This window comes from Falco rusticolus, chromosome 9, assembly GCF_015220075.1.
Source record: "Falco rusticolus isolate bFalRus1 chromosome 9, bFalRus1.pri, whole genome shotgun sequence".
NCBI lineage: Eukaryota > Metazoa > Chordata > Aves > Falconiformes > Falconidae > Falco > Falco rusticolus.
The window spans coordinates 38,178,345-38,200,817 of record NC_051195.1 but is presented as its reverse complement, the minus strand read 5'-3'; the positions used below and the strand labels follow the sequence as shown (position 1 = coordinate 38,200,817).

The window sequence follows — 22,473 nt, the reverse complement described above, 5'->3', positions numbered from 1 at the left end:
GGCAAGGAATAGCACTGGTGAGGTAAAAGCAGCATCACAACTAGATGTCATTAGTCCTTTGAGAACCCTGTTCCCAAGTTATTCTGGTCAAGAATGTATGGGGGGGGGGGAGGGGGGGGGGACCAGGGCAGAAATAAGAACGGGCATATTTCCACCTGTGGGAACTCTGCAACAGCTCATGCTGCCTTTTATCAGTTGGGTGACATTACCTTCCCTCTGTGTGAAGCATCAGCTCTATGTCCATAAATGTGAAGTGATGCTTAGAGACAAAGTGCTCTGAGGACCCTTTTCCTGGGGAAAAGGATCACTTATGGGACTGCCACTTAGATTCTGGTTGCCCTCCTAATTCAACCACCAAAAAGAGCAGTGTCTTGTGCTTGTACCTTCATACTGACCTCCAGAATGGAGAGGGTGGATGCTGTATGTGGCTTTTTGGTGCTCAGATGTTTAGAGCAAGCTGTCACTTCAGCAGCAATATGCTGGGGCCCATCCGCACAGCTAGAGTGTTCCTATTGCTTCATTAGTGACTGCAATGTTGCTGGGAGGAGTTCACAAAATATGGAAGTCAAGACTGCCATAGAGATACGTAGATTCTCCCATGAGAGTAAGATATGGGAACTGAATACAGTGAGCTAGGCTGGAGGAGAACTATTAGCTAAAGATTAACCACCTGCATTCCCAGGACTGATGTGCACTGTTCTCCGGTGAGCCCAGGAATTGCACAGAAGACAGGGATTCCCTCTTTAGCAGACACATAAAATGTACTTCTACGAAAGGAAAAGGGAAAAAAGGGATGGAAAAGAAGAGCCACATTGCTGATCTGAAAGGAAAGGATGTTTGCAACGACACTGAAACATTAGAGATGTTGTTTGAGTGCAGTTCATCCTTGCAAAAATATTATCTTCATCGTGATGCCAAACTTGGTGAAAGTATGGGCTACTTGCCATAGAAGTGCTGGGTATTTAGGCTAGACCTGTCATGCGGCTTATTTACTCTCTGCGCCCAACATTTCAGACACACTCAAGTGTAGTGTTCAAGTCTTGGCAAGAACTTCTCATTCATGCATTTTCTCCTGGTCCCCTTTGAGGAGTCTTCCTCCTCCGACATTGCAGCGGTTGAAATTTCATTGCTTGCTAAGAAAACCAACACTGATTAATTTCATCCTACTTGCATGGAAGAGGTAAAGTATGCAGGTCTCTAGCCAGGGACAAGGAAATTCCTGCTGCTTACACCACCTTGAATAAGCAGCCCATGGTTGAGGCCATTGGACTTCAACAGTCTTCATTCCACCCGCAGGAAAGCAGCAATTACCCGCAGCAGCATGGGAAGCAAACAGGAAGCAACGCATGACTTTTGATTAGAATTTTTTTTTTTTATAAGACATAATACTTCACAAGGAAGAATTCAGCTGTAGCGTTACATTGACCCACCCAAAATTAATGAAGGAACGTGACTGAGGTTGCAAAGTTAAGCCTCAAAACCTAGGGTAAACTTAAAGTACAGTTGCCCCTGTAGTCTGAATGCCATTCCTCACTGTGCGGGCGTTCTAGTACAGTCTTTAATTACATCACTGCAAACTGTTTTTCCCACAGGACCTTCGCCTCATTCAACGCACAGAACAGACAGTGCTTACTTAATGAGCAGCTATTCAGTATTTAGTTTTCTCCTCCGGTTCAATGTGTGGCCTTAGACTTTATTCACTGCACACCAGTCAGACCTGCTCTGAAGACAGAGTGATTAATTTCCCTGTGGACCTTTCTGTGGCATTCTCCACTGTAGTCTTTGAATACTTCACATGTATTCACAGATCTATTTTCACATCACCTCTGGGAGACAGAGAGTCCAGTTTTACCGATGGGGAACTTAAACGTATGAAGATTAAGGTAAAAAGTATCCACTGATTGGTGCAACTTGATTTTCTGTGTATTTAACTTTAGATGCTATTCTCTCTGTTCAAAGCCAACCTGCCATTTGCTTCGGTTGCAGGTGTTAGTACTGAGACCCAAAAATCTCAAGGCAGCTACTCAGAAAAAGAAAAATGTACAATTAGAGGCCAACTGTGAAAAACTCATTTGAAGTGACTTGCCTGTCATCACATAAGACCTATCCCTGTCCAATTCCCCAGTGGGCTATTCAGTTACTTTGGCCATGAGACCATTTCCTTTGATGCTGCAAATCCCTATTTAAATTTATCACACACCTTTCACCTCATGAAATGAGTCAGTCATTCTACCCTCCTTTATTAGACAACCCAGTTTCATCCCCAGACTAACTTAATCTTTTGAACTGACTGCACTAGGGCTCCTGGGGAAGAAAATTGAGCATGTGATATATACAGAGATATGAATTTAAGCTGCATAGGCAGCCTTAATTCAAAACCCATTTTAGGTGCTCATAATTTTAACACATTTTTGCATGTTTAATTTCCTAAGCTTTTAAAGAACTGGAAAACTGGAGGGAAAAAAATTTGCTGTGGACCCACAGAGAAGCCCTCGCTCATTAGGAAGAGCTCACACAAAAGGCTGGGAACTTTTGACTTGGCAACTTGAAGAATGTCCTTTTGTTAAAGCTTTTCCTGAGCTCGCTCTTAAGTTTTCTTTGAAACAGAAACTCCACCATGTTGACACTCATACTGATACCCATACCAGCAGAGCTGAAACAGGGATGTCACTGTATCCACTTGTGCTGCTGGGAGCTGGGAGAGGAGCTGTAATCTGTGTTAGCTGATCATCCTCAGTTCTAGGGTCTCTCTGGACTGCGATTCCCCATTTTTTTCCTTTCACTTTCCCTCCCTAATTTCTTGCCATCTTTCCAGCAGCACTGTCTCTCCATTCCAGTTCCCCTAAGATGAGCAAGTTTCCTCCACTTCTACATTCAGTCTCAACCATTCTAGGTAACACGGCCCAAATCCCCCACCCATCTGATCCCAGGACCTGTCCTACACCAGCAAGACAGTATGCAGCAGTACACACAGGATTTGAATTTACTGCATACCAGCCCTTCTGCAACAGCTCTCCAGGTGGACAACCTTTGGGAGACATCTGCTAAGGCTTTGCATCTCAGCCTGAAGCTGCTAGTTTCTTTCACTGGAGGGAAAAGCATTCCAAGATCCTCAGGATGGGATCCTTCCCTGAAATGCACCCGAGGTGGCCTCTCCTTGATTAAGAGGATGTACAGGTTGATGAGTTGCAGCAAAATACAGTTGAACTTTGTGAACTCCCTCAGCAATACACAATGTAACCAACCTCACCCGAAAGTGGAATAAACAATCTCCCAACTTAGCCTGAATATTTAAAGGAATTAACTATAGCAGTGTTAATTCACCCGTGCTCATTCCCTCAGTGGACCACTGTTGCTGCTTTGTGCTTCTTATCCATCCTGTCTCCCACTTTCAGCCTGTTTCTTATAAAAATAATAATAATAAAAAAAAAATCCCATACCTTACCCCCAACTCACCACTACCCCTCCTCAAAAAAAAGAAAAAGAGAAAAGAAAAAGAAGAAAAAATACAGCATTGAAAATGTCAGTCTACATAACTCTGGCAAAATCTTAATCTTGTGATGTGCAGTATTAGGCAACCTTGATAATGAACGGTACTACCCAGCCCACTAGTTAACAGCAACACTTACTCAGAAGGTTTGGCATTGGGAGGAGCATCTTTATTATGTATTATGTGTTACAGGGCCAGTTCTGTCCTGCCTGCTGATGTTTTAGGACCTTGACCTGTGAGTAGTCTCACTGAATTCAGAAGGCTTGACTGGAAAATTCAAATAGGATGCTATCTTTGAAGGTTATACGGGAATCAAAACACAAGCAGTTTCTTTTCCAGAGATTTTTCTTCAGCCTGAATAGATAAACATAAACTAGCAGACTATGAGGAAAAAGAAGAGATACTGTGCGAGATTCATGCAATGATGTGTAATAATTAAACACCTCTATCTGCTTATCAGAGATTCATATTACCTTGAATTTCATTTAGTTCTTACATTATGCATATTCCACACATGAGCGCTCTCTTCTCTCAATATTTCTGGTACAAATATGAGCCTCTTTGGTAAGGACTCATAAGGTTATGAATGTCTGGACAGCCTGAGTAATGAAAGGCCATTTGGGGCCGAACCATTGACCACAGCTTTCACTTGCCAAGAAGGATAAAACACAAAATGTAAATTAGGTACTAATAGCCCATTTTCCTTCTAAATCCTTGGTACAGATACGCAGCATGAAGTACAGATTACCCTTTGAGAGAGATTGTGGAATAATCTGCAGTTAAAAATATTGTATGGGACCCTGTGTTGTGGCCTCAGAAGAGACTGAATTGTAAGTTGTTACTGCTGCCCTTGAACCCACTTCAGTCAATGGAAAGTTTCATTGGCACCTGGATTTGTTGCTTTGGGTAGCTGCCTAGCTACCAGCAAAACCCAGCACATAATACTGTCATCAGGGAAAAAGGAATGTGGAGTCCAGCAAGCAAGACATGCATGGAAAAGTACATTTCTCCCAGCATGTTTTGCAATCGCCATGCTATTCCCTCCCCATCTTCCTTTCCACTGATCTCATCTGTGGGGATGAAGTCAAGAAGAAAACGTAGGAAGTAGCCTTTGCAGGGCAAAATCACTTTACTGCCTGTTGCATGACCAACATCAGCCTTAACGCAGCTCTGACCCTCCTAGCGGGGCCATCTTCTCATTAAAAGCTCTGATGTTTATCAGTCGGGGATCCGCAGGGTGGCTGGTGCCTTTGGCTCACACAACCCACGTGCTATTCAGGCCACGGTGCTGCATTCTGCTAGCAACAGCGTGCGCTAAATCGCTGAGACGCGGAGTTACATGCTATGCAAGCCGCAACATAGTACTTCTGTTGTGCTCTTTTCAGAACAGGGGTAAGGAGATGAGTTCCCCCCTTAGAAACTGTTGTTCTTGCTCTGTCCCTGCCAGTCAGCTATGAGGAGATGATGGCCTTTCCTTTTCTCAGCTGGGCCCAGGACTAAAACCCGTGGAGCTAGCTTCTTGAATGAATAGTGTTCCAGGTAAAAATAAACCTGAAATATAAAGTGGCCTTAATGAGATAGATCCATTACTGCTTCTCTACCCCATGGCACAAACATCTCTCGTGTGAAACCTGGGATCCTGCGATCTTTCAGCAGGTCAGCGTGCCCAGCTTAGCTGATTCAAGCCACTGTTCTACAGCTCAGCAATTTCTACCATTCTTCATACTTAGAAAATAAGACAATTCAATTGTTAGTTTTAAAAATTAAATGAATACGGTTTTGGCCTGCAAAGAGGAAAAAGTGTTAGTAAAGCAGGCTCTGTGGAAGAAGAACTCTGTCATTCACCAAGGTATGGTTTGGGTTATCTATCAGCCTTAAGCGGGAGACTCCAGTGGGAATACTCAAGCACTCCTACATACAATTTTGATATTGGAAGTGGTGTGGGCAGTGGGTACAGCATACTGGGTACCCCCCACCCAGCCTCTTTACAAGGGGAAATCAGTGGCTACTTCACTGATACGAGACTTAAAGAGAAGACAGGAGCAGATCTCTGCTCCATCCTTGCAGAATTGCCCTGCTGGAATAGAGATCCACCTGACAAATCTCTCAGAGGAGCAAAGCAGGGATAGTGAAGTTCTGCCTCCTCATTCACTCTTCCTGATATTAATTTCTAACATTATTACTAATAAAGATTATTTTACTGTGCTAATGCCTGATTGTGGTACAGAACCAAGATCATATGGAGGGGAACATGGTCTTAGGCAATGACTAACACAGAAAAACAAGGCAGTCCTGCCCCAGCAAGTGGAAAGGTTTAGAGAATACGAGTAAATATTCATTGCCTTTGGATGCCTGTCAGAGACACCTTCCAAGCCTTCTCAGGTTCAACCACTACTACCAATGCAGCAAAAGAGAATCATGATTTATTCGTATAAAGGAGGAGACTCCCTAAAAACACACTTTCTGGCAAAACAGAAACAGACTAAACAAGCCTCTTGAAGAAGCATGTATTTGAGAAACTACCCTTATTTAAAAGATCTGGTTTTTATCCTTCACCCATTATGTGGACCTGTGGTACAGCAGTGTCCTGGAGATACATCATGTGATAATTCAGGGACACTAACGCTGTAGCAAAATCAACGATATTGCAAGAATAAGCAAATAAACCTTGAGATTACAAGGAAAAAAACAAAAAAAAATCCACAAGGTCTGGTCTGGTGCATGCTATCATAATTAACGTGAATCATGACTTCATGGTCCTCAGAGGACAGCTGATGTGCCTCCCCATAAACCAAGTCTTAGGAGCATTATTCATTACTAGCAAAGGACAAGCACCACAGTTTGCTCTCAGGTCATGATCCAACAGTGGCATTTAAGCGAGCAGAACATAAATACCCAGGCTGGAATTTGGCCAGGACACTACGTTTAACATCCTACTCAAGAAATGCCACATAGGCTGCAATGTCCATGCAGAACAGACACAAGCTTAATTAAAAGGTCTCATCTCATAGACCTCCACACAACAAGCTCCATGGACAAGAATTTACAGTCCTGGGCAAAACCATGTTGAACTGACCCTGGCTGCAACTGCCAAATGTGGTATAGCACTCAGAGAGCATTTGTTATGGATGAAAGCAAGTGTATTTTTGCCTTGGAGGGTCCCAGATATGTCCCATAGGAAAAAAAAAAAAAAAAGTCTGCAAAAGGCCTCTCTTGCTCCCTGTTCTGTTGGCCAGCTTCCCCTGTGTGTACGGTACCATCGTGCTCTCAAATGAACTCACTCATAATATGATGACAGCCTCCCCATTTTTTGGATGCCAGACTTTAAATGAAAGGAAGTTAGGGTGTGTGGAAGATTGTCACCTTATCCTCTGCCAAAGACCAGCAGAATTTTCTTTCTCTCTTTTTTTTTTTTTTCAGGGAACAGCAAAACCACTTTTTGAATCACATAGTCAACATGGTGAGTACAGATGACTTGCCTTATTTTCCCCAGAATCAATCTGCACTGTTCATTGAAAACAGCTTGTGCAAATACAGGCAGCAAGTCAGAAAAGATATGACAGAAGGAAGACATAAAATTTCTAGCACAATTAAGAAAACTGGTTCTGGTTGCTCTCAATCAGTCAAGACTGATTAGGTCAGTAAGGGCGGCAAGACATGGCTCTAGTATGGAATAATATGCTTGTGTCTCTCACAAATGATATTTTCACTGAACAGACCCAAGACAACATTCACCTTGCCTTAGGTGCCTGTGTTGACAGTCTGGTTTCATCCATTCTGTCACCTGGCCCTTTCGCACAGCCTCACTGAAGGTATTGTAATACTCACATTCCTCTATTCAGACAAACCCCAGTATTTAACACTGTAAGATACTCCAGGAATTCCTACAAAGACCATTGATTTCCTTGGGAACTGTGATACTGTGGAGTTTTCCAGATCAGAAAATTAATTTAAATGGTTTGCTTCTCTTTTTTTCTTTTTTATCTTCCCTCCACAATTCAGCATTCTTGTGTGGCATTTTAATTTGTGATCTTTCTCAGTTTCTTATCAGATTTTCCTCCATTCTTCACTCCAGCCTTCACATGATTTTCTGATCAAATGACTGAGATCACCTGAAACAGATCATGGTTTTCAGCCTGTACTCAGAGGGGCTCAAAGACTGAAAAGCTCAGTAAGCAAGGCTAGAACCTTGCTTACTAAGCTTTAAATTTCCCATGTAGGTATCCACATTTCAGTTGGAATGAAGCCTTCAAATATCCTTTCTCGAAAATGAGCAGGGGCATAAGTTTCACTTGCTGCAAATTAGAGACCAGAAGGTCCAAGATCTACTTTGTAAGCATCCTATTTAAGCAGAATAGGTCAACACCATGAAATGACAGTGCATGAGTACTTTGAGACAGCAAATGCCTACTATGCTACCCCAGCTGCAACAGGCAACAGCATGAAACACCATGGCACATTCACCTTCGGTTTGGGTGAAGCCTTTCAGAAACATCAGCTGCTCCTGCTACTTGTTAATGAGCCTGTGCTGCCACTCTTTCCAGGCTGCTCCCACACACACTGCATCAAACCACCTGCAATTACACCTGTAATTCACAGACTGCTTGGGAAGGCCCTGGACAAACAGCATCAAGAGATCAGAAGAGCTTCCACTAGTACAAAACCAGGGAGCCTGTTGTGGTGCTGGTTTTGTTCTTCATTTGGTTTTGCCTTTTGATTATGTGTTTTCATGGCGGCATTCATGTTTTACCACTCACCTCAGCCTCGCGCTGCCTGAGAGATTGGGTTTTGTACACACTTTTCATTGCCTTGAATTACAGCATGATCTTTTACCATGACCATAGCTCTGTTGTTCTCAGGCTCTTTAACCCTGATCTGGTTGATTCTAGGCCTGAATATGACCCAGAAGCCAGATCCCTTGTGTTGACTGATAACCTCCTCTGGGCCACAGAAGTTCCTTCAGACAGGTCAGCTATTATTTATTACAGCACACAGCCTTCCCCTTCTTCAGCTGCAGAAGCTGCAGAGCAATGCCAAGCACCAATCCTCTGACCCCAGGGACTTCCACGGGAGTTCCATGTCATTCCTAGCTCTATGTCACGCTCAGAGCTTTGATGGGAGAGAAGGTTCACCACATCTGGACAGGGCTGGCTATGCTCTAGGGCCAATCCAATATGATTCAAGGACATGACTGGAGCTTATAATCCTGAGATGAGAAATAAAACTGTGTCCCGGTGTCAGACTTTGTGCTTACCTAAACATACTGAGAAAGCCAGCATTTATGAGAGGCCAAACTGAAGGGGCAGTTTTGTCACTCGGGTTCAGGGCTGGGTTGGATTTGCCAAGTGGTTTTCTCCTTCTGACTGATGAGAAAAATGTGGGCTTGACATTTGAATATGGACCTCTCTCCAGTGATTCATGCCTCTGCCGGCTTCCCACATGCTGTCTCCCTTTCAAATGAAAGAGAGCAGCATGATGCTTTTCAATGGATTTTCCTTCCCGGGTGCTCTGTCTGCACAGGGTCCCCGTGACCGTCATTTGCTAGCAGTTGAGTTCCAGCTCGAGTGGAAAACCCCGAACCATAACAACCCAAATACCAGACAGCTGCTGTCTCCGTGCCCCAGGCCATGTCACTTGCAATCACTTGAAGAGCTTGGTATCAGCTCAGCGGTGTGGGCTGGAGAGCAGCCTGAGCTGCAAACACTCCTGGTGGAAGGGTTGTCTCCTCTGGAATGCGCTTCCCCACTTCAGCTCTAACATCCTGGATTTCGTGACCTCCAGGTCATCCTGTAGGGTCCATCTGCTTTCCCAGGCTCTGAAGGGGGAGGAGAAATTTGGGAAATTATAAGGCTACTATAGGAAACGCTTAGTCGTAGCACGGCAGGAAGAGGTTGTGCCTTGAGATGTTGACTCAGTGGGCAGAAATTGCACCGATACTGAATAAATCTGTCCAGAAAGCAGAATGTGGAACTGGTACTGAGCTGAAGAAATGAACACTTATTGACTTGGTGGGACAGCAGATAGAGGATTTTTATAACCTGATAAGTAAAATTCCTCTGATTATGGCTTTCAAGTCTATAAATAAAAAAAGAGAACTAGCAGTAAACATAGATCTTAACAGTTGTAAAAGGCAGGGGACAGGGGGAGGGAGAAAAAATTCCATTAAGAGATTGTTCCAAGAGCCCACTTAAAATTTTTAGCGCTGATCCCTTTGCCTTTTAGCTCCTTAAAAGAAATCGCCTCTTACATCATGCCATTCAAAATGAATTATGCTTTCAGTTTTCCTTGTTTCCTGCTATATTCACATTAAACTATTACCCTATATGCAGGAAAGAACCCGGCAAAAGCAACTCATCTTGCTGTATGCTAGGAATGGTTTTCTTCAGATGGCTTTAATGCTGAAGACAAACGTTAGCAATTTACCCCAAAGCCCAGGAATTTAATCTTTCCCCTGCTTGTGAGCAGCAGCTTCCACAGCCTTCACAGCCGTTCTTCAATTACATTCCTACTGGAAAGTAGGGCTTTAAAACCCCCTCTATAAAGGCTGCTCAGTTTTTCTCCTGAGAGATTTGAAGCCGTGAATACTGTATTAGGGAGCTGCCAAGTTATCTGCAGAGCTCCTCTACCATTTTACCTCTTCCAGAGACGCTTGTTTAATTAACGCATTCCACAAGCTGTAGGACTCCTCACAGCTGAGGATTTCTTCTGCTTCAACACATGACCAAGCTGGAGGATGAGGGCACAAACAGTTCACGTCAAACCTTGCAGCCCCTGACCAGCTTTGCCTTGCCCACAGCCTGCATAGCCTGGAAATGCATCTCAGAGCAATACCTGAAACCAACAAACTGTGCTTTGAAATTGGGAAGGAAGGGGAAGGCAGCTGGAAATGTGCATTATTTAAAATACTGTAGGATGAGAAACAGATGCTGGCACAGCATCTGTGGAGTTGCAAGTTACACAGCTTATGCTGGCAGTTGGCAAGCTAAACTGGTATCAAACCCACAGCTATGCAAAACCCATCACCAGGACTGGCATCAAGGCTGGCAGAGCCAGCCAAGAGCAAGCAGTCATGAGCACTGAAACTCTCTCTCTTGCTGTTGTACCTCCACCCTGGAAAGGACGAGAGCAGACGGAGGGAAATCAGACTGCACCTGTCTGGGAGACAAACACATCTCCCTTTCAAGGGCTATCTGTGCATTAACTGTCACCAAGACTTAAACTCACATAAATGAAGTGGGGAAAAGGGAGGAAGAAAAGCAAAGGGACAGATTTTCTCTCTAATTCAAGTCTTGATGATCCATAGCTCACAGGCAGAGCTTCCAGCTGAACTCCCAGTGTGTTCTCTGCTCCCAGGCAATTGAAGGAAAGGGTTTCTGATCCATCCCTCCCTGATGCATGTTGTCAGTGGGCGAGCTGGCAGCAAAATGAGATTCCCTTCCTTATTGCTGCCTACCAAAAAGGGAAACCCTGGAAAACTAACAGATCTGGGAACTTGTTAGGGAAATACTAGTTTGCTGAGGGGAGGAAAAAACAGATGAGACAGAATTCCACATAATTCTGCCAGTTAAAACATTGTTTTGACTTGTACCAGCAGAAGGAAGCTATCAGCTAATTTACATGAAGGATAAAGGCTTTTTGGGAGACATGATTTGGCATCATCACTCCCCAACAACTAGTAAGACAGAAGGCTAAAATCATTGGGTCTTAGGAAAAAAAACATAATCTCTCCTTGGGGACGGGGAAGGACAACTTTTCAGCTGGTCTTACATGAGAAAAAAGAAAATAAAGGCAATATCCTACCTACGCTATGAGTTACAGTGAGCACTTACGGAGCTCTTAATAGATTCCAAGCAGTCTATAGATGCTTACTAGGAATTGATTGTGGGCGATGGTTACTTTGTGTGTAGTTCAACGGCACTATTGAGAATAAAATCCTATCCCTTTTTTTGAATCAGGATGGCAGGTCTCCATCAGAGCTCCTTTAGGATTTGGAACTGAGGCCAGTGCCAGAAAACTTGCGAAAACCACAGGGCTACAGGGTGGATCCATGTCCTCCCTCTCTCCGTGCTGGCCCAGCTGTAATCCCAGTCTGCACCAATGCACAAAGCCCATTGCAGCACGCAGTGGGAGTAACCGCAACCTTGCGTGACCTTTGCATTGGCAGCTCCTCTGCTGAGTTTGAAACTTTGCATTGCTGCCTTCCACTCCTGAAGATCTTACCTAAACACATTGATTTTTAACTCGTAAGAAAGGCTCTGGCTCCCAAGGAGACTTTGAAGTAGATTCTAAAAAAGACGTTAGTCCTAGTCATAGGACCAGGGGTTGTCTATGTCAAAGAACAGGGAGAAAGGGCTGTAATTGTCCCTTGCAGCTCTGACCACTGATTCATAGTCACACTGGCACGGACAACACTGGTATAGACAATATTTTTTGTTTTTTTTTTTTCTGTAGAAGACAATGAAGCTATGGTGTCCCATGGACACCCGCAGTTTCCTGGGCAGGGATGAAAGCAGTCTCAGAAGGGAAGAGTCTCTACCTTGGAGGAAGAAAGCCCCTAAGGACAGCCATGAGGTCCACTCCCAAGACAAGGGCTGCTTAACAGTTGCTCTTTTCATGCTGGCTTCTTTCTCCTTTCCCAAGCAGTACAAGCCTCAGGAATGTTCCCATGGACTATGCAAAGGGGGGGTACCCTTATCTACCTATAGCAGTCCACCCCAGCCCACCCATTCTCCTGTCTTCCGTGGAGGCACACAGGGGCCTCCAGGAGCTAATGGTGCTGGCCCATTCCCACCCCAGGAACAGGTTAACTCCCTCCTGTGTGGGGCCCAAACTGTCACCAGCACAGAGGTCTTTCCCAGAGATATCCCACCTAATTACTCATGCCCAGGATTAGCAGGTTCAGCCAAAGAGATCTAAAAGACCTTGCTTGACACGGCATGGCTGCCCATTGGCTTTGGCTGTTGCAGAGCTGATCAGCACGAATATGTCATACTTTGCCTCAGCAGAGCAAATATTCCATGCTATTCAGCAAGTTCCTCACCACAGGCTTCTCTCTTTTGTGTTTCAGAGTCCGAGCTGCACCTTTGCAGGGTGTCCTTACTTATTTCTTAGATGTCACTTGGGGCTCAGTGTGTTGAAGTCACTGCCCGTGAGACAAACTATACCTATGCTGAAAGGTCAAGTGCAATAAACGTGATACTCAAGTGCTGAATATTGCTTGTTTGGACTGATCAGAATATTTCTGAAGTGACCGAGACCAAATTCTTCCTGTGCTTAAAACCATTTTTCTCCCAAAGCCATGTTTACAAACGCCAAAAATATTTTGAATGAGGAATTATGAAAGCCTGAAAGCATTTACTTATAGAGGGCTGTTTCAACATTGCAAATACTTGTATGTAGTTGAGCCAGGTCCTGCTGCTCACAAGAACAGCCTTCACCAATCTGTCAACACTGCCTTGTCCTAACTTGTCCAAGAGAGAGCTCAGAAAATCAACATGACTTGAAGAGACCCTCAAGGTGCCACTGTGCAAATATAATGCTGGTGCAGGGCAGGGGGACGGTGAATCTGGCAGGTATATTTGCAGAGATTACATTTTTGTGGGTCACTTTATACCATAGGGACTTCCAATCTCTTGGAATTAATTATTCTCCTGAAATGGTAAAAAAACTTCACATTTTTCTTAATATAATAAATTTAATTGTGACTTAAATTTCTTGGTCTATAACATGTTTAAGGATTATAAGAGTTCAGACGTTTTGTTGAACCATTTTTGCACTGAACTTTACCAACTCCAGGACAACAGGGAGTTCTTCAACAGAGCCAAATACCAGTCTACCTTCATCCCCAAACTCAGGAGATTCTTCATAGTTTGCATTACACCATCTTGCTCTACAATTTGTTCCCCTTCCCTACACTGGACTTTTGCTCATCCTTTCCATTACTTCAACTAAGAGACAGCAGTTTAGGGTAGAGAATATTTTCTTTTACTTGTCTTAGAATTCCCTGGCACTGGTTTAGCATGGTGAAAATGTGATTAATAAGTAAATAAAAGTACTGGCATAATCAGAAACTCTATTCAGAAATGATCTCATAACTCCTGCTTCGACCCTGCCAAGCAGGGCTTCTATTTCAATATCAATATTTAGCGGAATTCATGGCCACAGAAATATTTCCAATTGCCATCTCCAAAATGTTTTCAAAGCAGCATACAGCGATTACCTGAAAAATAAATGGAATCTCTCAATGACTTGAGGGATTCAGCCAAACCACCAAAAAAATCAGGCTTTTAACATTCCTCACATGAATTCCCTCACACTATGTCTTCAAATCAGAATTAAAAGTTATGTGTGGGATTATCTGAAAAACTCTCAACCTCTCTTTTCCTTGAAAGTCAGAAATCAGGAACAGTAGAATAATAATGGGCCAGATTTGCAGTAAGTTTGATCTGGGGTCTCGCCTCACACATGGATTTACAAGGAGCATGAATCCCAACCCTGTTAACCCATAAAATAATTTGCAGTGCCTTATCTTATATTTAAAACTCAAAAAACTGTATTTATATTCATTTTATTGTCCATTTGCACTGTCAGGAAAAGAACTAAACCAGTGGAACTGAAGCACATAGATCAAGGACCCTCACAACAAAGAAGAGCACCTTGTGCCGAAGGACGCTTTGTGGTAAAGAGTGCTTCAGTAAAAGTAGTGCTACAAAGATAGACAAAATCAGAAACAAGAACTACAAGATTGCTTATATATTTTGTGGCTATCCAAAATAGCATATATATATAAAAAAATGTGAATTTTGCTTCACTCAAAATATTTTATGGGCTTTTAGTGACTTTGATATACATTAAGACTACTACTTATTTTCTGGGTTTAAGTAAAGAATAGGATGTTTCTTATTCTCCTGCCCCTCTTCCACTTAAGGGGGGCACGGAAGGAGGAAATAAAAGAGACTGAATTTCAAGATTTAATCGGAGCAATAACTACTTTTCCACTACATGTATTTCATTCAAAAAAGCTAGCTTTTGTTACAAAATGTTTCAACCCAGGGCTCAGACTCTTCTGTTCACCTACACCGCCCTGCAGCATTGCACCATGCCATACTTCTAGCATGACTGTTCCTAGCCAAGCCCAAGACGAAGACCAGCCACAATCCCAGAGGCCTCTGAATAACCAGCAGAAAACAAGTCAAAATAACACTTCCTCCACCAACTACTCTCAATTTTTCTCGGGAAGCATTAACTTAGGTTAACCCCATCCCTCCCTAAAAGCCTGAATGCATCACCAAACGTGGGGATTCCAGGCTGCTCATCCCACAAGCGCTCTTCACAGCATCCCTATGATGTAGGTCTGGCAGATCTTTTCTCTGCCTCCCTCCACATGTCCCTCCTGTCATTATAAGAGGGCTCCTGTACAATTTAATTGAAGGGAAACTTTCTCACCAACTCCAGCAGAGCTGAAAAGTCAACCAAACCAGAGGCTTGCTTTGCCCTGCCACCTTCTTCCCATCGCTACCGGTAACAGTTACAAGGGAGTTCAGCAGGGAGAAGATTAAGTTCCTATCATACATGTAGCCCTACCTTCCCCATATCCAGCAAATGCTAGATGGCTTTTAAAATAAATTTCCTTAACAATCAAGTACTACTATTTAACAGGACCCATGAGCACTCCTATAGCATTTTACAATTCCAAATCACTGCATAAGTATTAATTAGCCTTAATGACTCATATTACCTAATAAGATAATGAAAAACCCTGCAGCTCACAGTATCTACTTCTGTTTTCAGTGAGAGCTGAAATGGATCTTTTAAGAAGATATATTGTCTTCTAATTCCTTTTTGCATATCCCTGTAATAACTTCTGGAAATAATTCAAAGTGTGCTGTGGCATTTTTTTTTCTTCTTAATTTGCTAAGACTCATTTATTGCACCAAACACAGTCTTTGCCATAAAATAAAAATACAGAGGTTTAGTGATAATATTTGTTTCTTAGGAGGCTTTCTACTGAATGACAACTGGTGCGGACTCACTGTTTGCTAAGGCGATGTAGATTTGCTGCCTGTTCTTTATGGAGAATAGCAGCGTCTTTCTTGGTTTCTTTCTGGGTTGCCGCTGCCAAGGTAATACTTAATGGATTAAGTCTTGTGAAATGAATTCTGTAAATAGAATGTGGGCTGAGATCATTTCAACTCATTTCCCCTGCGTCCCCTTCCCGTCCTGGAAGCTGTCAAATACAAGCAGCCTGAAGTCCCAGTGTTAGTCTTGAGTCTCACTAGATGCATAAAACAGCTTGTTTTTCACGTACTTTCTGTGATGGCATTAAAAAAAAAAATTCAAGAAAAAAACCCCAACCCTTCTCAATTCCACCCATCACTATAAACTGGATACAGCTAATCTTGCAGGGATACAAAACATTGCTCTGCTTGTCCATCATTAGAGCTCAAGAAACCTATGTTTATGATAGAATTACAGTCGAACCTGAGATATTTTAAAGAAAGGGACAGAACCAACCGTGGGTTTGTAAACAAACAATATGGTTTTGATGTCAGCCATATCATTTCACGTGCTGGAACAGTTTCTATCACGCAGCCAGTTCCTGCACCTGAAGAGTATCACTTTTAACATAGATGTATTCATGATACGGGACAGCACGTCACATTCAAGAAACTACAGGGTACTGTTGAAGGCGAGGTCTGCACTGCCATACAGCTTCACAATCTTTCCAAAGAGCAACAGAGACCTTTCGGCTCAAGGAAGAGAGGGGAAAGTTGTGTTTACTGTAGAAGAAAAAAAAGAAAGCAAACAGGAGGTGTAGAGAGTGGAGACTGTCAAGGGGAAGGACTTTGTTTCTTCTTTAGAAATAAATCAGTTTGAGGGGTTTTTTTTCTGCATTAAAGTTATCCAAAAAAATCTGCATAACTTTTTCCAGAGCAATAAATCCTCTCCACAACTCTACTTCAGCAGCTCTTCAAACTTTGCTTTCAGTCTTTCTTGGGTCCCTCTCTCTCAGTGCTCTTTCTGTACTCACCCCACAGACAATCCCCATGGATAACAACTCATCCAGGGAGATTGTCCGTTAGGTCCTGCTCTGGTATCAAGGGGACTGTCCCCACCACTGCACCATGGCTAGCCCCTGAATTCTGGTGCAATGAGTGCCATCCCACCGGGCAACGCAGAGGCAAACTCCCTTCCACCCGAAAGCACAGGCAGTCTGGGCTGCTAACAGACACAGACATCAGGAGCTGACACCCGGGTGATGCAAGAACACCAGCAAGATACCACGCTGGTATCACTGGTAGTGTCCAAAATATACCTCATGCTGCAGTTATCTAAGGGCATCAATGTGAGCAAAGTTATTTTCATACAGAGCACGATACAGATTGCTGAAAAAACCCTCACCTGGTATCAAATGAATTTAAAGGGACTCCCTGTGTGGATAAAAAAATTATTTGTGAGCCTATGTGTCTATCAGTTTAATTGATACAAACATCTCCCAAATAGATTTCATTGAACAGTGTAGCAGATGGATAGAGCATGCTGCTTTTTTTTGGTTTGTTGTTTTTTTTCTAGATAGTATCTTCTACTCCACTGATTCCAGTTCCCCATGTTTGCAGAAAACCTGGTGCCTCCCAGAGGTGTTGTAGAGCTCTGTGCTGCGTACTCAGCTCTGGCTGTATGCACACATACACTAACAGCATCCTCCCGGCACAGCTACCTGTGTGCCTACACATTTGGAAAGAAAATAGGAAACAATTCCTTTTGCTGTTGTTTCATAACACAGAATCCTCAGTACTTGTTAAAAAACTTTCCAAAAAAAATACATTTTTTTCCAAGGAAAGCTGATGCTTTCAACAAAAAAAATTCTCAGAAACTCAAACTCTACTTTTAGCCAAAAATGTGAGACCAGCCTTAGGTGTAGTATTCAGACTGATACCATGAGACACGCACAGAAGTTTTAACCAGTTGTGCTCAGCTATTTACAGATGAAGGCGAGCTGCAATTCTTTCCTTTGATCTATTTGTTGGCTTCAGGATTACATTACTAAACCTTGCTTTTTAATCACAAAATGTCAGAGCTGAATAATTTGGTGAAGAGAAAAATAGCTACTTCTTTGTGTTTTTCATCAGATCAGGCTTTTGATGCCTCCTGTTTCCCAGTTCCAGTGCCTGAGCTTTATGAATGACACGACCACGCAGTGCCAGAGCCTGGGATATGCACACACACTGTATTTCTTTACCTACATCCCCACACCCTGAGCGGATACACCCCCCCGGGTCTGATGCCATCCCCAACTGAAGCAGTGCAGGATGCCACACAGACGCATTATCCCATGGTGAACATCAATATGCCATGTTGTCACTTATCTCTCAGCAGCAGCTTCCCTTGTGAGTAAGCCTGGAAGCTCACACTTTTCCAAGACCCCTCACCCATGTGTTTATCTCTGCAGTGCTAGCAAACCTTTGAAGCCAAGGAACCTGAGAACTGCTGGAAAGAATTTGTAAAAGATGTCCCAGCACTGTGGAGCAGACCATAAAAGTGCCTTGGGCATGTCTGGGGACAGACATTTTACAAGGGCATGTAGCAATAGGACAAGGGGAAATGGTTTTAAACTAAAAGGAGGGAGATTTACGTTAGGTATTAGGAAGAAATTCTTCTCTGTGAGGGTGGTGAGGCACTGGCACAGGCTGCCCAGAGAGGTGGTACATGCCCCATCCCTGGGGGTGCTCAAGGCCGGGCTGGATGGGGCTGGGGGCAACTGGTCCGGTGGCAGGTGTCCCTGCCTGTGGCGGGGGGTGGAGTGGGATGGTCTTTAAGGTCCTTTCCAACATGGACCATTCTGTAGTTCTGTGGTTCTACGATAACTAGGGTATAGTAGCAGTCTTTCTGCCACAGGATGGAGCTCAGTGCAGGCTGCAAAGCATTTCTAGGAAGCTGGATAAATACTCAAACATCTCTGCCACTGATGTCCATACTTCTGCTTCTTGATTGCTATCTGAGCCCATGCTGGCAGCTCAAAAAGCCTCATTCAGGCAGGTCTGCATCCCGTTGCAGAGTCTGCACCATCAATATGCCTCCAGGTAGATAAATTCTAAAGTGACTGAAAAAAAAAAATCAGACATGATCAAGACCTTCACCTACATGAAAAAGTACAATACAAAAATAGTTGGAGGAAAAAAGCACCAGATTTTGTAAAAAGTGTGTATGTGAGCTCTGTGGCTTCGATTTTGTCCCACTTACTCTGTTCACCATCTCTACAAAGCGTTTCTCACACAGAAGCATATTTTTAACTATGCTGAAAAGAACATGCCAGAATTGGAAGCTCAAGCTGCTTTTACCCTGGATAAATGGGACGCAAATGTCACGCAAGAGGTTAAATGGCACAGAAAAGATTTTTTTCCTCTTTTTAAACCTCGCATGGCAAAATAGCATTAATGGGGCTGATCCTTCTGTCTGCAAAATCTCACTGAATACAAATATTTAAGACAAACCATCAGAGTTCTCCTTCTACACGAATACAATGCACAACCAGAAACTGCTTTACTGAAGGAGTTAAAGTTTTTTGCAATAATGCAGCAAATCACTCTATGCAACAAACAGCAGGCACATTCTATGGCAGTTTCTCCACAGACTTCAATCTATGGGGAAAAAAACCCCCTTGATTTATTATATAGCATTTGGACAGTTGTGAAAGAAAATTTGCCAAAGATCAGAATAATCAACTCTTTCACCCAAGCAGTTTTTTTATGAAAGAAAAAAGCACAGAATGGGTCTGAGCAAAATAAATAAAAATTCCACACTTCAACCAACAGAACCTTTTGCGTCATTCAGAAATATTTACAGACATGCAGAATCTTTTATCATCAAAAAGACACTCTGGCCTTTAAAATTACAACTTTTTCTTTTATTTTGTTTACTGATGGCCTTTAAACTAGTGGGTATCCCTAACTTGTGGCATCTCTTCATGCCGTGTGTGTGTCATGTAGGAATTTTTAAAGCTGCGCTTTGCTATTTTCCCCTTCCCTTGAAACATCTCTCTTTTGCTAAGTATCATCTGCAAATTTTTTTAAAGATAGAACACCATCTACTAGCAGCATCCATCACAAGTTATTGTCACTAGTGCCTCAAACACCAGTTTTCATCAACCGACAGGGCTGCTAATCAGCCAATATTCACCTGGCAGGGGCTAGCTGTTTTAGTACAATTAAATACAGCTGGGAAGAGGGCTGCAAACAGAAACATACATTAGCCATTCACAATATAAAAGTATACATACAGACATAAGCCTCTCTCAGAGCTCAGTAAAGGTATTAGCATAGCATCCCTGTTCCACTTGCCTATTGAATTAGCACACAATGAAGGCCACACCAAATTTCCCTGCAAAGGACGTTGCATATTTTGGACAAAAGAAAAAAAGGAGAAAAGTTGCTTTTAAGTGCAGTCCAAAAAAATAGCTCCTTGGTTAAATGGCACTTTTAATAAAGATGTTTCCAGTGTTTGTTTATTTATCAAAAAACCATGTTTCGCTCGGGTGTTTTGATTTTTATTTCTGTGTAGAAGAAGGAGGGGAAAAAAGGCCTTTACTAAGCAAGTCTTTCAGTGAGACACCAGATGATGGATGGTCAAACACAGAGTCTCCTGTAAACACAGAGGGAACCAAAAGGTATGAACTGACTCATAATTGTGTCAACACAGGTCGCAGACCCTTGGTTTATTTCAGCCTTCCTGTTTTTCACAGATTTCTTTTCACACTACACTTTTTTTTTAAGACACAGACTCTTTTCAGTACACCTTAGTAGGGTGCAAAAGCACACACGTCTTTACACCAAAATGTGGGCATCTACACACACATGCAGGCAGTATTGCCACAATTACAAGAGCAGCATTTTCCAGCCATGGCTTACAGCTGCATTAAACTAAGCCATGCCTTTCTTCACAGCAATCCATGCCTGCTCTAAACCGAAAGGTCCATCCCATCCCTGCCTCCAGCTTTTCCACAGAGGCTCTTGGGAAGCATCCAGAAAAGAAGATTACAACAAAACCTCAACAGCCTAGTCCTCCAGCCCATGCAACCCTCTAAGACTCTGGTTAAAAAAAAAAAAAATTCACACAAAGTGGCAAGACTGTGTCTGACCAAAAGTGCTGGGAGGCAGAGACAGGGCAGAGGTCTGATGAGCAGAACCTACCAGTATTTGTCTCTAAACACGTTGAATTGAGGCTGTAGCCTCTTCCTTCTGTAAAGCTGTTCTTCTCTTCTGGTTGCCAATTTCCATAGAGACTGGAAGAAAAAAGCCTCTCTGAGGTCTCCAAAATTTCATTATCAGTTTTGATTGGCACTGACCAGTGGCCTAAGAATTTGTTAGGGGAGGGACTGATGGGCAGACACACTGAGCAGCTGGATCCCCTGCAAGTCACAGAGCAGCAGCTCCGCTGATGGTTCAAGAAAGATGCTTCAGTGCATTCCCTCAGAAAATCACCTGCAGAGACACTGTCACCTGAAATCCTGAGATCCTTTTAAATAACTTGCAGAAAATAACAAAGGAAGATGGGTTAAAGGGAGTTGTTCTTCCTCAGCAGAGACTGTAAAAGCAGCAGCCTAAGGCCAGACTGCAGTGACCGCTACTTGTCCCTGGACATCCATAAGCCACACAGAGCCCAGTGCAATGCATCTGCACATGCAACTCATCCATCCTGAGCACCTCAAATCAACTACACATGTGCAAATGACTTAATGTTATAGACCCAGAGAGTTCGATTCATCCACGATGTGTCAGATCCCCTGTATGAGCAAGGAGACGTTTATAAACAGTCATAGTTTGTTTGGGATGCTTCAATCTCAGCCAGATTAACTGAAACCTGGTAGAGCCAGCAAGGACAAATGACCTTACGCAGGCTGAGCAGTGCCTTATTTCTTGTGTAATCACATCCAGCTCAGTGGGAAAGCTACTCAATAAAAATCAGAGTCACAGAACAAGTATTTGGGCCTTATTTCCCCATTGTGTAGAAGTCAGTTGCTGAAATTCCCAGTCAACAGGTAATGTCTGCAGTGAAGGCAAATCCATCAAGAGCATCACAAGGGCTCTTGCCCTGTTACTTCACCAACTCATTCACAACAAAAATGCAAAACAAATTACATTTAGGACAAAGATGACAAAAAAAAAGCCAGAAACAGCATTTCAGAAACAGAATTCATTAGCAGACTTTTTTTAAGGCTACTCATTTTAGGATATTACACCTTCGTAAAGAGCAAGCATTTTATATGGTGCCACTTCCACCTGTAGAAACCAAAGCTGATGGAACAGCAGAGAGAATTCCCTGCGCAAATTACAATACATTAAGTCAGATTTGTTTCCAGCATATTTTGTACCTTCAGAAATTGTTCCAGGGTTTTTGTGTTTGTCAAGTGGCCATAAACTGGGAAAACTTAAGCTCTTGTCTCCTGCCTCCCCTCCTTTCTTTACCTCCTTTTAGCCCTACAGCAGAAGACGAGGGAAGCAAAATTTACTGAAGACGACCATGAAAAGAGTTTCAAAACATTCCACATATTTTCTCTGCATAAACACGCTGTGAATTTCAAATGTAAATAGTGCCAGGGCACTGTCACTCAGACCCCAGGAGTTTACCCAAGTTAGAAAAATTACGCTGCCCGTTATCTCAGTTGTTACAGTTTCTTGCCTTTCATTCATTCATTGCCAGTGGCTGGATTTTATGTCACTGTAGCAGAGAAAAGAAGCCTCAATGGCTGAAGTTAACCTCTTGGGGAGAGATCAGTAATGCTGGGCTTTCCAGTGGAGAATGCACAAGGAGACAGCTGCTAGCCTTGCTTGCCAAGGCAGCAGTCAAAAGAATGCTGAAATTTGGCAGGTATGAACAGGAGAAATGTTGTGTTATGAAAATGGCCACTGCAAGCTCCCTTCCAAATCTGCAGTGTTTGGCCCACATTGATAAAACAAAGTTAGTTTAAAAAAGTTTTTACATGTCCT

The 22,473-nt window shown here is 43.0% G+C and overlaps 1 protein-coding gene across 5 annotated transcripts in view; it reads right to left on the bottom strand.

Annotated features, from left to right (window-relative positions):
* The window catches only part of GRK5 (G protein-coupled receptor kinase 5), a 166,120-nt gene that overhangs the window by 71,314 nt on the left and 72,333 nt on the right, over nucleotides 1–22,473 (bottom strand). The window contains exon 4 of one of the 5 annotated variants that reach the window (XM_037401058.1): nucleotides 9,088–9,305. The exons of 3 other annotated variants lie outside the window; for them this stretch is intronic. Coding sequence is in view for 1 of the 2 variants with exons in the window: in XM_037401054.1 (XP_037256951.1) it covers nucleotides 8,745–8,769 (25 nt within the window). In the remaining variant the exon portion in view is untranslated. One more of the 5 variants, XM_037401054.1, reaches the window with a different exon arrangement.